This window comes from Apis dorsata, unplaced genomic scaffold, assembly GCF_000469605.1.
Source record: "Apis dorsata unplaced genomic scaffold, Apis dorsata 1.3 scaffold_3, whole genome shotgun sequence".
NCBI classification, from domain to species: Eukaryota; Metazoa; Arthropoda; class Insecta; order Hymenoptera; family Apidae; genus Apis; species Apis dorsata.
This window is the reverse complement of record NW_006263306.1, coordinates 58,560-71,351: the sequence shown is the minus strand read 5'-3', so window position 1 is coordinate 71,351 and position 12,792 is coordinate 58,560. Positions and strand designations below refer to the sequence as shown.

Below are 12,792 nucleotides of genomic sequence, written 5' to 3'. Positions count from 1 at the left end.
TAAAGAAAGAAATACCCAATAAATTATAAATTATTTTTCGTCGTATCAATGACAAATACTTCATTATTGTTTACACGAAGAATTATTGTTAAATTTAATCAATGAAATAAACTTAATAATTAATGAATATTGAAGAAAATAATTAAAATAAATATAACAGGACATGCAAGGAAGAGTAATAATTTACAAGTCTGATATTAAGATATTAAAATTTCTAATATATTATATGATCTTAAAATCTATAAATATATATATATATATCTATAAAGCGTGACATATGACACACAATATATATATAAAATGTATAAGAAAAATGCAGAAAAAATTTGATTCTCATCCGTGAATTGTTTGACGATGGATCTACAAATCATTTTTTACGAAAATTCGATAAATACGATAGAATTTGACCGTGAAGTCAACGGCGCGAACAGGCATTATTCAAACGAAACATTGGAAGAGAATATCGTGTAACGTGCTAATATTTACCACGAATAGCCCGATCACGTTGATTCTTTGTCGTAGTTCTCGTGCGCGAATACAAGTCACCCCAATAAATCGTGTGTATCGGTGGCTGTTTGCTCTCGGCCCGTTTCCCGTCCCCGTCGGGCGAAGTTGGTCCCTTTAAAAGCTCGAGCATGAACAGGCCGACGAAATAAGCGAACTCGACGATCGCAATCAGGCTGAAACCGACGAAGATGCCGCAAATACCGCTCGCGTCACCTGTAAAACGTCGATCGAACGGTTAACTTTCTCGCCCCACGAGAATCGAATTAGAATATATTTAAATAAGGAAATGTTCGAGATGGAAGATGGAGAATATATAAAAAAGGAAGAGAGAGAGAGAGAAAAATTCTGGATAATGTTACAAAATTTTCAACCCTCTTCATAATACGACTGGCCGTGATCAGGTATTTAAACTTTGTGAAAATTCAACGCGTAATTTTATTTGTTGGAAATTTGAAATGACACATTTTATTTGTTTCAGAAGGTACGTGCGAAGTATTATTTTATTATCATATATCTCAAGGAATTTTATTTCTATACATCGTTACCTATAAATATAAAATTTAATGGAAGGCATATTCGCATTTTCGGCAAACACGATAATGATAATACTAATTCCAATCACGCTTGCAAGGTAAGAAAGAATTTTCACGTGATAAAAATGATGTTTGCATTTCCACGGGTTACATGTTTTTTTCCATATATGTCGTCGGGTCGTTTCTCTAGTATCCAACGAGGAAAAGGGGCGAGTGGATTTTCACTAACGAAAAATGTGTGTCCTTTATCCCGAGTGCATTACATTACATTGTAACCGGTATCAGAGAGAGTGTGTACATAGCGCAATGGATCAAGCCCGGTAGCAGGGATTGTTCCTTCCCGTTCTTTTATTTTCCTCCCCTGCAGCCGGCCAACAGATTACACCCCGGTAAGAAACTTCTCGCGCGCCAAACCCTTCGTTACACAATGAAATCGTCTGTATTTTATGATCTTTACTCTCTCTTTCCGTTGTCGAACTTTCTCCAAAATGTTTATCGCCGCAAACACGAAATCTTTTCTTATCCGTTGTTTGCCCCTAGGCTCGAGCGTTTATCGTGTTCCAACACCTTGAGCTAAGAATTTCAATGTAAATCGAAGCCTTTGATAAATATTTCTTGCCCTCTTTTTTGAAGGAATATACGATGTGTACGCAGAGATTGTTCTTGGACGGAACGACAAAGGATGGAGAGGATAAAAAATGATGTGTACGATAATTTTATTTGGAGGATTTTTAAATTATGACGAATTAATCGGTACTTTTCAATGTTGAAAAAATAAAAGACAAAAAGGGATATCGCGGGTTCTTTGAACGATAAAATATTCTTACCCATGAGTTCGTACCAACGATAAATCACATCTTGCCTCAATCTGATCGTGCCATACTTTCTGAAGTATATTGTTAGCACCGATTGATCCTTGATCTCCACGTTATTTCTTCGAATATATTAATATAATTCGTTTGTAAAAGCGAACGTAACGATATAAAATGAATATATATACACTCACAATAATTCAGCTACGTGTTGATTCGATTCCAAATCGGCTATAGATATCTTGGCATTGTAATTTACACTGTTGCATTCGGGATAGCATTTACCGCAACTCAGAATATCCTTCACGTCTTCGATATTGTACAGATTCTCGTGCGGTATCACCGAGAACCATTTAGCTATAATTTGAAGATATTATGATATTCCAATCAGAAAATTCGTGTATTTTACCGTGTAAATTTACGAGTATAGAGAAATTATATATAATTTTTGTAATAATTATAAAAAGTTGCGCAATAATTGGATGGAACAATTCAATGTTCGAAAGAATTTCGACAGAGCTTACATTTATGCTTGGACAAGCAAGACACGTCCTCCAAGTTGCACACCCTTCTCGATTCTGGAAAATAACGAAGAAGGGAAACTATAAAGTAACTGTGGAAATATTTGTTTCGAATGGCGTCGACGATAAATTTGGATTGCAACAAACGCATTATAAACGCGATCGAGGAAACAATTTTTCATGGTGAAAGCATGGAAAAATAGGAAATGTTGAAACGAAGAGGTGAATATTTTAAAGTTACCCGGTCACCTTCATTGCTGAATTATTCAAGAAACACGCGAGATATGAAAGTAACGGTAGGGCCGAGATGAAGATTAATAAAATTGCACGCGACAATGCTTAATGAAATTATTCCCTACCAAGGATATATTCCAGTCACGCGATATTAAAACGATTTTGAAATCCGTTATTCGACGTTTTCGGGTAAATTGTTCGAGAAATGTCGTTTAAAATGAGTGTGACTCGATGAAACGGTTTAAAGTGAAGATAAGTTTCTGAATGGAACGATATTAAAAGTAATTCAACTTTGGAGGTGCACTCTCAAAGCTTGTAAAATTGTAGCAATTTTGCAAATCGTCTCGAGAATAGCTTGTTAACAGGAAAGATAAAAAACAAATTTTGGGGAGAAGGCAATTAAATTCGTCGTTCTCCGATTTTTATGTTACTCGATTGATGACAATGAATAGTTTAGAAATATTCAAGAGGAAGAATAAAGATGATGGTCTTAAGAATGAAATTTTAATTTTTATCTCCATCTCATAATAATTTTTAAGAGATGCAGCAGATAGTCACAAATCCTTGTTATACACGAGTAAAATGTTTTTGAACGAACGAAATTTTTATCATTTTTTCGTGTATATAATTTCATTTTACAAGAAATATTTTTTACAAGACATAGTAAAACAAAATTCGAATATATCTATACTTTAAAATTTGTTTAATAATTCAAAAGAATAAAGGTAATACTTCGAAGATTGATTTTATTCCCTCGAAAAGATAAAGATTCCACTAATTAAGAAAAATTGTTCCATATACAATAATTCATATATTACATTATATTGAATTAATATTCAAAATTTCATATGAAAAGGAATTATGATAACACGATTTATCGGTTGAAATTTTCCAGTAGATGAATTTCCTTGTTAAATAGGGAACACGAAGATTTTTTCGTGGGTATTCAGGATTCACAGAGATAAAGAAGGAAAATAAACGATTTCGAGATTCCAGGCCTGGATTCGCCGCCCGTTCCTCCCTTATTTCCGCGTTTCGCGCGATCCGCTTTAACGCTTTAAGCCCCCGTTGAAGTCAAAAGCACGGCGCACCACGTTCCTCAACAGATGAGTCGAATCTCGTGGCGTCTAATCTCGGGAGAAGAAGAGACAGGAAGTCGTTAATGTCTGGCAAAAGCCGCGGTTCATTTCGACGCGGGGATGAAAGTGAAAATAGAAGATGGAGGGACCTTTTGAACATTTTCTTGCGGTATTATCTTCGCTTTTAAAACATCACGCGTTTAAATAATGGAAGACTGCGTTTGTTTTTTCTTTCCAGATTAAGGAATTAAAATTTTGAAATAGTTGAATTCGAGAAAGGGTTCGTGAAACAAAATCGGAAAGGAATGAATGAAAGAGCAAACAAATTCCTTGTGTGATTTTTGTTAAAAGGAGAAATAAACACAGAATAAAGATTATCGTTTAATTGGAAAGATAAGAGTGTGAAAGTAAAGTTTAAATAAGGTAACAAGTGGAGGGATTAAGATTAAAACGAAACTTCGTTTCAAATTTAATTTTAAAAGTTGAAATAAATAAAATAAAAAGTAGACAAGATAAATAATGGATGGAAAGAGTAAATGTGTACAATGGAGCAAATATGAAAAGGCGGACGAAATGAAAAGATTTAGAAATTATGCAAATTAATCTTCGTTCTGAGTGAAACGATTAAGATAAAGTACTTTTTAACTTTGATAATCGAAAAATGGTGATGAATCACTTCGATGATTCTTACTTCGATTGGGCAAGAAGAAGGGTACGCATCTACAAATGTTCCATATGTCCTCTATCTTGCAGTCGACGATGCAGTCGCTGTAAGTGTAAAACATGTGAAAGGAAGTCATTTCATCCTGGAACACGCAGTCTCGTTTCTCAAGAGGATATGGTATAATGCTCCTTATACTGTAAGACACGATTGCCTCTAATTCCACGCTCCGGTGTTTCCTTGGCGAGACCAGAAAGTCGATTACTCCTCCGCTAGCCATGTCTGGATAATCGTGGGGATTGAAGATCGTCACCTGACCCCGAAAAATCATCAAATTTATCTAATTTTTAAAGAAAAAGAGAGGGAGGGAAATCAATAAAGAACAAAATCGTGTATTCTTCGAAGAATATTTCAATAGTCACGAATAACAAAGAATTCACGGTTTCAGATTGACCAGCGACGCGTGAAATATTCGTATGATATATTTTACGGCAGTAGATGAATCGTTGCTCGCGAGGAAAAAAAAAGTGCAATTTGCATAATGCACCGACCCTTGACTGCCACGCGAGATAATCGTCACGAGCGACCACGACCCATATTTCCACCAGTTTCATTAAGATCGACCCGTTTCTCCCTGATCTCTAGAATTATTTCGAAAAACCGATGAAACCCGATCGGATTTCGACGATGTCCTCGAAATTTATTTACGATATTGATATCAATTCGCGAAAGATCGCCGTATCTTTCGTAATAATTAACTAACTCTGTCTCTCACGTTTAGTTTCGTTATATTATTGAATTGAATAATCCATTAACTCTCGTGATAATTGAGATAATATTTTTGGATTATCATCAGTTGAAGTCAAATCCATTCTCAATTTTTCTTGAAACATTATTGCGACGATTTGATTTTAAGATAAAATTTTAATGATGAACGGAAAAAATGCAAAGAAGCATCCTTTAAGCATCGTCTAGTGTTAGAAGAATATCTTAAAGACTACGTAGACGCAAACTGTAATTGGAATTGAATATTCCGCGCAAGCTGATGAAAAATTACCTTCCACTCGGCACTGGGGAAAATAGGGTAGAAGTAATCGTCCAGAGATGATTTCAACAGCACCGACAGCCCACCGCTCTCGGTCAAATTTTCAACCTTGATCGGCTCCAGTCGATGGTCCGTCCCATTTTCACGATTCGTGCTACGAAACACGTCGCCGTGAGGAGAAATGGAGTAAGAAAAAATTGAAAATTTCGTTGGATTGTTCGCGAAATAATTTTTCAACCCTCTGGATTTCGCATGAAATAAATGACGCGTGAGTGAAGGGGTTTGGTTAAACTCACAAATGCGTATCGTCCCCTTTGGTGGCATAATTGAACGTGCAACAGAAACCGTTCTGCGTCTTGCGGAATGCGAACAGCTCGGAACAGTTCCGTTCCTCGTCGTGGAACCGACACTTTGACAGCATGGAGGAACATTGTGGCGTTAACTGAAACGTTCGTAGAGGGATTCGGTAATAATTGAACAGGAATTCTGTTAAAGATAAATTGTTAGTTATATATATATATAGTGTGTTATAATTGGGCTCACTCGTTTCATCAGTTCGGTGATGCTGTAAGAACCGTTGTAGAAGATCGTGAGAAGTTGATCGATTTGATAGGTATTTTGCATCATGAACTCGGAGTCATAGAGATCGCCCAGCTGGAAGATCGCCTCCAAGATCTCGTCGAGCGATAGATCGGTGATATTGGCCGCGGAGCTTGAATTAATTTTTAATTTTGATTAATGGGGAAGATGAGAGAGAGAGAGAGAATTGGAGAGAAGTTTTTATTTATACGAGGCTTTGGAAAGTGTGCGATGTGTACAAAGGGTGGATGCAATTTTTTAAATTGGAAATTTTCATGGATATGGTGGTCAGCGTGAGAGATTGAGTAAACGATCAAACACGATAAAATGTATAGATGGGAAACGATGGATCGATCCTCCCTGAAAACTGTTAAGATTAAATTAAAAATTCTATTTCCCTGCGTATGAAAGATTAACAAGAAAGGAAATATTAGTATCAAATTCGATTTGGATAAAATTGCACGGATCAAGTTAAATATTTATCTTTTCTGTTATATAAAATATAACCGAGCCAAACAATCTCGATATTGTTTCAATATTGATAGACCTGGTAATCGATCTTTATCCCACTCTCTTTATCTTTCGTTACATCGAACCAGTTATAGAATTGCATATTAATGAGAATTTTTTTCAACGTGGATTTAAAGTAACCCTCGCTAACTGAATATTAATGGCCGGTTTTTGCAAATTCGAAGCTAATTAGGGACGCTTTTTTGCGCTCACGAATCCTTTTTTAACAAATTCCTCTCCCTTTCATCGAGGAAATACCAGCTGGCCATTATTTCCCGATGATACGAAATTTGTGCATGTTCAAGTAAAAATGTTTATCTTTTTTCGGGGGGAGAGATATATATTATCATCCCTTTCGTTCGTTCCCTCGATCATTCCCTCACCTTCAAAGTTGGTAAGAATTTTTCCACCTCCTCCCATTCGAGGAACGAACGAAGTTGCAAATTCGTAAGTTTAAACTTGATTTGGCTTCTATAGACTCGCGATAACTTCCGCGCGATAAGTTTTCTCATAATACGCGATGAAACTCGTACGCGAATTTTCCGCATTTTGGAACGTGCGCGAAATAGAATTTTCGAGAATTGCGGGAAAATAGCGGTGAGATTCGTTTATGAACGAGGGCCAATTCCAAACGTAACTCGGAGAACTGCAATTGAAAATTATCCGCTGTCCCGTGTTCGATTAACTTAACCAAGCTGGATCTCGAAATTGTTTGGCTCGAGGGGGGGAAAAAAAAAGGGAATCATTCGATCATACTTACATTTCGTTCGCTAATTTCGTGGCCGATTGACGACTTATTCGATTCACGCTGCAAATTGCTATCCCTGGAAAAATATTTTTCGAATATTAGAATAATTCTAGATTTTCCTAGGGATTTCGTTACGAGTAGCGAATGATCAGAATTTCGAAAAATATTTTTTCGTTAAAAATCAAACAATCGAGGTAAATATTGCGTGAAAGTTTTAATAAATAATTTATAGTGAATGTGTATCAAAATAATAGAAATTAAAATAAATTAAAGAAAAAAGTTCCAAATGTTTTTAAATTTCATAAAATTGTGCATACTAAACGCAGATAATAATATAAAAAAAAGAAAAAATAGGAAGAAAATTCTTGAAATAACTGGTTCCAGCGACTGGAGTGTAAAAAACACACGTACACAGACACACACACACACACACATACACACGATGCAATAATGCGAATCGAGTGGAAAAAAAGAATTGCAAACAAGTGTTGCGTTTACGCTGTGTAAATCGTTAATGGATAAAAAATAAAAGGAGTGTGTTACGATTGAAATAAAGCTTTCAAACAATTTCAGCAATCGGTAACTTTGGAAAGCTTTCAACCATTTTTAACTGTCCAATTCTCAGAAGGATTCTCGGCAGATTTCAGGACCAATCGACGCAAACGATCTTTCGATTCTCCTCCGCGTCTACGTCACATTATCTTTTTGAAGCCGACTGCGCAAAAGCGCGTTCAACTTACCCGGGAAATTCAATTCGTGTGTCGGAAAGTATTCGGTTTCGACGCTGGTGAACAACGGATTCTCCATAAATTCCAGATAACTGTTGTAAACCATGTAGACCATCGCGGGTACCGTGACGGCGTACATCAGGAACCACAAAGTTCTGAAAAATATCGTTTCTAATATATATATTTCGAGGTTCAAAAAACTCGATCGCGCGAGAAACTTTCTTCCTCCCCGTGGAATCGCGCGCGAATTTCAGTAAACAAGCACCGTGGTACACACGGTGGTATACACGGTAAATTCTAAATATTTACACCTGGAATAAGCTCTCTCGTCGACACGAGAGACGACGTTATACGCAGTCTCGCCTGATTTTGACATCTTGATTTTCTCAGTATTATTCGCAGCGAAAAATGTTTCGCGCGAAAGTTGGACGGTGTGTTACATTAAAGTGTAAAACAGCGGCAAGAAGTTCTACTTTATTCTTTTAAGTGAAATTATATATATATATATATTTTTTTTAATATCGTCAATCGATGCATCGATCGTTTTACATCAAGGTATCGTGTAAATGTTAATGTGTGAAATTAATTACCTGTCGAACCACGTTGTTTTAGACTCCACGAAGTATCTGAATCCTGCCAGTTTCGTGTACTTGCAGTACAGCTTGGAGTATTTTATTAAAGTCTGTACAAAATGCGATTTGCTCATCGCGATCTGCTCGGATAACATCCAAGCGTGTTTGATACTTTTCTTTCTTTTGAGCCGTGACGGTTTGTCTTTGTAATAGTGTTGCATCTCTATGTAAAAAGAGAAAGAGGAAAAAATATGTATACCGAATATATTCGTTATTTCACCGTACTCGTTTATCGATTTTCTGGCTTGAAAACATCCGAAAAAAGTCGAGTAGATTGCAAACAAACCACTTCAAGACACGAACGATGGATGCGAAAATATTTTAGATTAAACGATCCTGGAAAAATTCGTTTATCACAAATAAGAATTGTAACGTGACGAGAGTGCGAAAGATGGAAGGCCGAAATTACGGATTCGAGTAATAACAGAATTAGACTGGAAAGCGCGTTCCTCGTTCCACGGTAATAACGATGATTAAAAAGGGTCGCGTCACGGAAAAAAATAAAACGATGGAGGGGGATGAGAAAATCTTTTTTCCGTGGAAAAAAGTTGTGTGGAATCCTTGCGGTCTGATCGCGTTGTATCTCCGCCACGGTCGCGCTATCTGCTTTTTCGTATTTGCGTGGCTGTTCGCAAACGTTTATATTCACCCTCGTAAAACCCTCGCCCCATTCTTTTTCTCCGTCACGCGTATCATTCTTGCGATACACGAGCAAAGTCGCGCTATCTGCGGCATCGTTTAACCACCGATGGCCATCGCTTGTTTCACGCACGTCCACGTTGAAATCCGAGATCGTGGAATTTATTCGATCTTTCTCGTTCCCAATATTTCCCAGTGAGAATTACGAAACAGGTGAAATGGGAAACAAAAGTGAAATATTTCGTTGATATCGAAAATTTATTTCATCTTTGCTCTTTTAATCTAGAGAATAATTATCTACAGATTCGTCTATCTTCTCTTTTATTTATTTATTTTTTTTTAATTGTAAAATATTTATAAATGTTCCATTTGCTTCGTTCGATCGTTTGATTAGAGAATACGACACGAAACTGATCGATGAACGAGTAAAAAGTAGAATAAAAAGAGGGGAGAGAAAAGAAGGAATAAAGAGAGAAAGAGAGAAATAAGTTTCGTCCAAGTCTTCTCGAGTCACCGATTCCGGAAATGTCTCTTCTATTAACGTCCTTACCTTTCACGAGAAAGTTGGCGCACGCTTGGAAATCGAGACGACAGATTTTCTGGTATCCATCCCTTACCAAATGACCCGTAACGGGGAGGGGGCTGTGTACACCCATCGTCATCAATTCAGAATCGGTGGTCATCGGTGACAATCGAATCGCGATATCGGTGGAATTAAATAGAATTCGTACGATGATTGATCGATTAAGTTGTTTAGGAAAGGGGAGAGGGTGAAATATTAATCAAAATTTCGATCCCATTCGAGTGTTATTCGAATTGATAATCGCAACGTGATTTCGAAGAAACGTTGGTTCTGAAAAATGAGAATTACGAGAATTATTAATATCGTTTGTAAATTTTTTCCAATAGATGAATGTTAACGACGGGTTAACGTAATATTAAATTTTTTCCTCGTAGTCATTAATTTCTCGTTAAAAAAAGAAAAAAATTATTATAATATAAAATAATACGTTAACGAGATCGAAGGTTACGAATAATCAAGAAAGTTCGTACGATTTTTCTGAATTTTTTTTACGAATAAATTGTTTCGAAATTCTAATAAACTTTCAAAAAAAATTTTTTCTCGGGACTGACAACTCTTCTATAAATTTAAAATAATGGAACTATAATTCATTATTATAATTATTTCGATTAAATGTAACATACAATATTTTAAATAAATGGCGTGCAATTTTATTTTCGAAAAAAATATTATATATTTCGTACGTATCGATTAAATTGGGGCAAAAAAAAAAAAAAATTCGTTAAAACAGAAATATCAGAAATTCGTTCGGATGGGTGAAGCGAAATTGCAAATTTCGAAATCGTTGCATCCTCTTTGGAAACGGAGTATCGGAGAGTCACGATTACGAATTGAATATTAATGAACACTTTATGGATTCCGATCGAGTAGTATTAGTAAAGTCGAATTAAATATTAATAAGGTTCCCTTTAGAGGAAGAATTAATTATAACATTCCTATGAAATCTGGACGAGTCACGCGTATTACGAATTTAAATCATTTTGACTCTCCAAGATGATTTTCCACTTTTCTGGCTGCGCTTTTATCTCAAAGATTCGCTCGAACTAGATAAGTAAATGAAATTAATCGAGCGGATACATTTATCGATAAAAGATCATTTTAAATATTTATCGTCTCGTTAAAAAAGTATATTATTAAAAAGTGGAGGAATAATACGCATGCTCTCTCTTTCTAGAAGATATCCCTCCCTTTCTAGAAACAATATTTCTGAAATCACTCGAATTCTCGATTCTCCAAATTCTAAATAATCTAATCCCTCTTTCTCTGGATCCTCTCGTTCGTCATTTTATACATTCATTCACACTCTACGTTTATATATAATCCGAGACAAGATATATACTATCAAAAACAGGAAAAGAATTTTCAAAGATATTTCGAAAAATTCTGGTTCGCATAACTTTCGCAAACAAAATACTCGTTCGTTATATCGTGCAACGTTTCATTAAATCACAAATGCGACGCATCCTCGTCGTCGAATCTCGCATTTTCCGGAACATTATGGCATTCTTTCCGCTCCTCCACCGTGATTTGATTTGCGACCCTCCCTTCCTCTACCACTAACCGTGATAATTTCTCTCTCCCTTATCAAAATCGTACATTTCCACGCCGCGTATAATTTGATCGCGATAATTTCTCCTCGGCGAAAATTGTGATTACGGTTGAATTTCACACGACTGGTGACGATTCTTCTCCCTTCACTCCGTTGACACGTTGTTACTCTCCATCTTGTTTATCGTTGCAACGTTGCACTCGGTGTGGATTTCAATTATCTCGAGTTATCCTCGACGACGAGACTCGCTGCGGCTTAAAACGGTTTTATTAATGTTCGAAAGCCGCGGGATTCGGGCGGGGATTTGCTTCGTACACCGAAATGCATATACGAAACTCTCCGATTTCTCGTAGTTTCCTACGAGCCCAGCCCCGATTGGGATTTACGATTCGTTGGAATGGATCCGGTGGTTGGTGCTACTAGAATCTCTCTCTTTTTTTTCACCAGATAACACGGTAGTTCGGAATCAAGGGAAAAAAATAAATAATCTTCTTACGTTTTATTTTTTTTTTTTCTTGTAGGTGTCGATCGACCAAGTTGAATTATTGAACAGGATTTGTTACAAAACGAATACGTGTCGCATGTAAATAAATATTAGTGGATTGATAAGATTATCTAGGAAGTAGATGTAGTGGATATTGGAAGATGGGAAGATTTAATTAAGAAGAGGATGGTTGGATAATTTTCGAGAATCTTTTATTTCATTTGTATTAATATTGTGTATTTTCAGGTGCAGTTACGTATCCGAGCCAGCCGCGTGATTGGTTTGCACTTTTGAGACTTCGTTGTTGGTTTTTAGTCGGCTTCGTTTACTCGGAAGTGATGATGTACATCTCTGTACACGTGATATCTTATGATGTAAGAATCCAGTGAAAACTAGCTTGTACATTCATTTAGATAAATGTTGCCCGCGATGCGATATTCTTCGTATTTTATGATCTATACGAAGACAGAATCGACATCGATTGATAGCCAATAATATTCCTTGATTTGCGATCAATCTTTCTAGAGGAAGGAGGATATAAAATAAAAAATTAAAGTATTGGTCAGGTAATAGTACAGTCCTATTATAAGTCGGACAGTCATTAAATTTTTATTTTCTTCCTTTTATTCACAGAATTAGTCTCGGCTCTCGTATTAATTAAAAAAATATATATATATATACTTTTTTCATATATATATTCCATAAAAATTTGAAACGAGAGGTATTTTCCACGAAATATAAAATTTTTTTATTAAAAATACGTTCCATAATACATTCCAATTTCAGATGTAAGCTATTGGTATTTGCTGGAAAATATAAATTCCTCGATATACAGGAAATTACATGCAGCCTCCAATATATCATCTTTGGATTTCTCTGCGAATTAATATCGAATTACATAAATTGAACAAATAATTGCCCTTCCAGGAACGTGCATAAAAGACAGAA

General features: G+C 36.0%; 1 protein-coding gene and 1 long non-coding RNA gene across 2 annotated transcripts in view; one reads left to right on the top strand and one right to left on the bottom strand.

Moving 5' to 3' along the window:
- Positions 1-2,042: 2,042 nt before the first annotated feature.
- LOC102671429 (pickpocket protein 28-like) lies at positions 2,043-8,750 on the bottom strand. Its single transcript, XM_006607159.2, has 7 exons — positions 8,548-8,750; positions 7,921-8,112; positions 5,936-6,104; positions 5,689-5,834; positions 5,405-5,546; positions 4,378-4,660; positions 2,043-2,209 (listed from the first exon to the last, which is right to left on the bottom strand). The coding sequence occupies exons 1-7, from the start codon at positions 8,748-8,750 to the stop codon at positions 2,043-2,045; spliced, it is 1,302 nt and encodes a 433-aa protein (XP_006607222.2).
- A 3,434-nt stretch (positions 8,751-12,184) lies between these two features.
- Positions 12,185-12,792, top strand: part of LOC116185567 — a 7,142-nt gene continuing 6,534 nt past the window's right edge. Inside the window, exon 1 of the long non-coding RNA XR_004150427.1 lies at positions 12,185-12,410. This is a non-coding gene — a long non-coding RNA (uncharacterized LOC116185567). The remainder of the gene's footprint in view (positions 12,411-12,792) is intronic.

Coding starts and splice junctions, on each gene's coding strand:
- LOC102671429 (XM_006607159.2), bottom strand. CDS start 8,750: ATGCAACACTATTACAAAGACAAACCGTCACGGCTCAAAAGAAAGAAA. Junction 5,835..5,935: donor TCACCGAACTGATGAAACGA/GTGAGCCCAATT, acceptor CGAACGTTTCAG/TTAACGCCACAATGTTCCTC. Junction 4,661..5,404: donor TCCCCAGTGCCGAGTGGAAG/GTAATTTTTCAT, acceptor TTTCGGGGTCAG/GTGACGATCTTCAATCCCCA.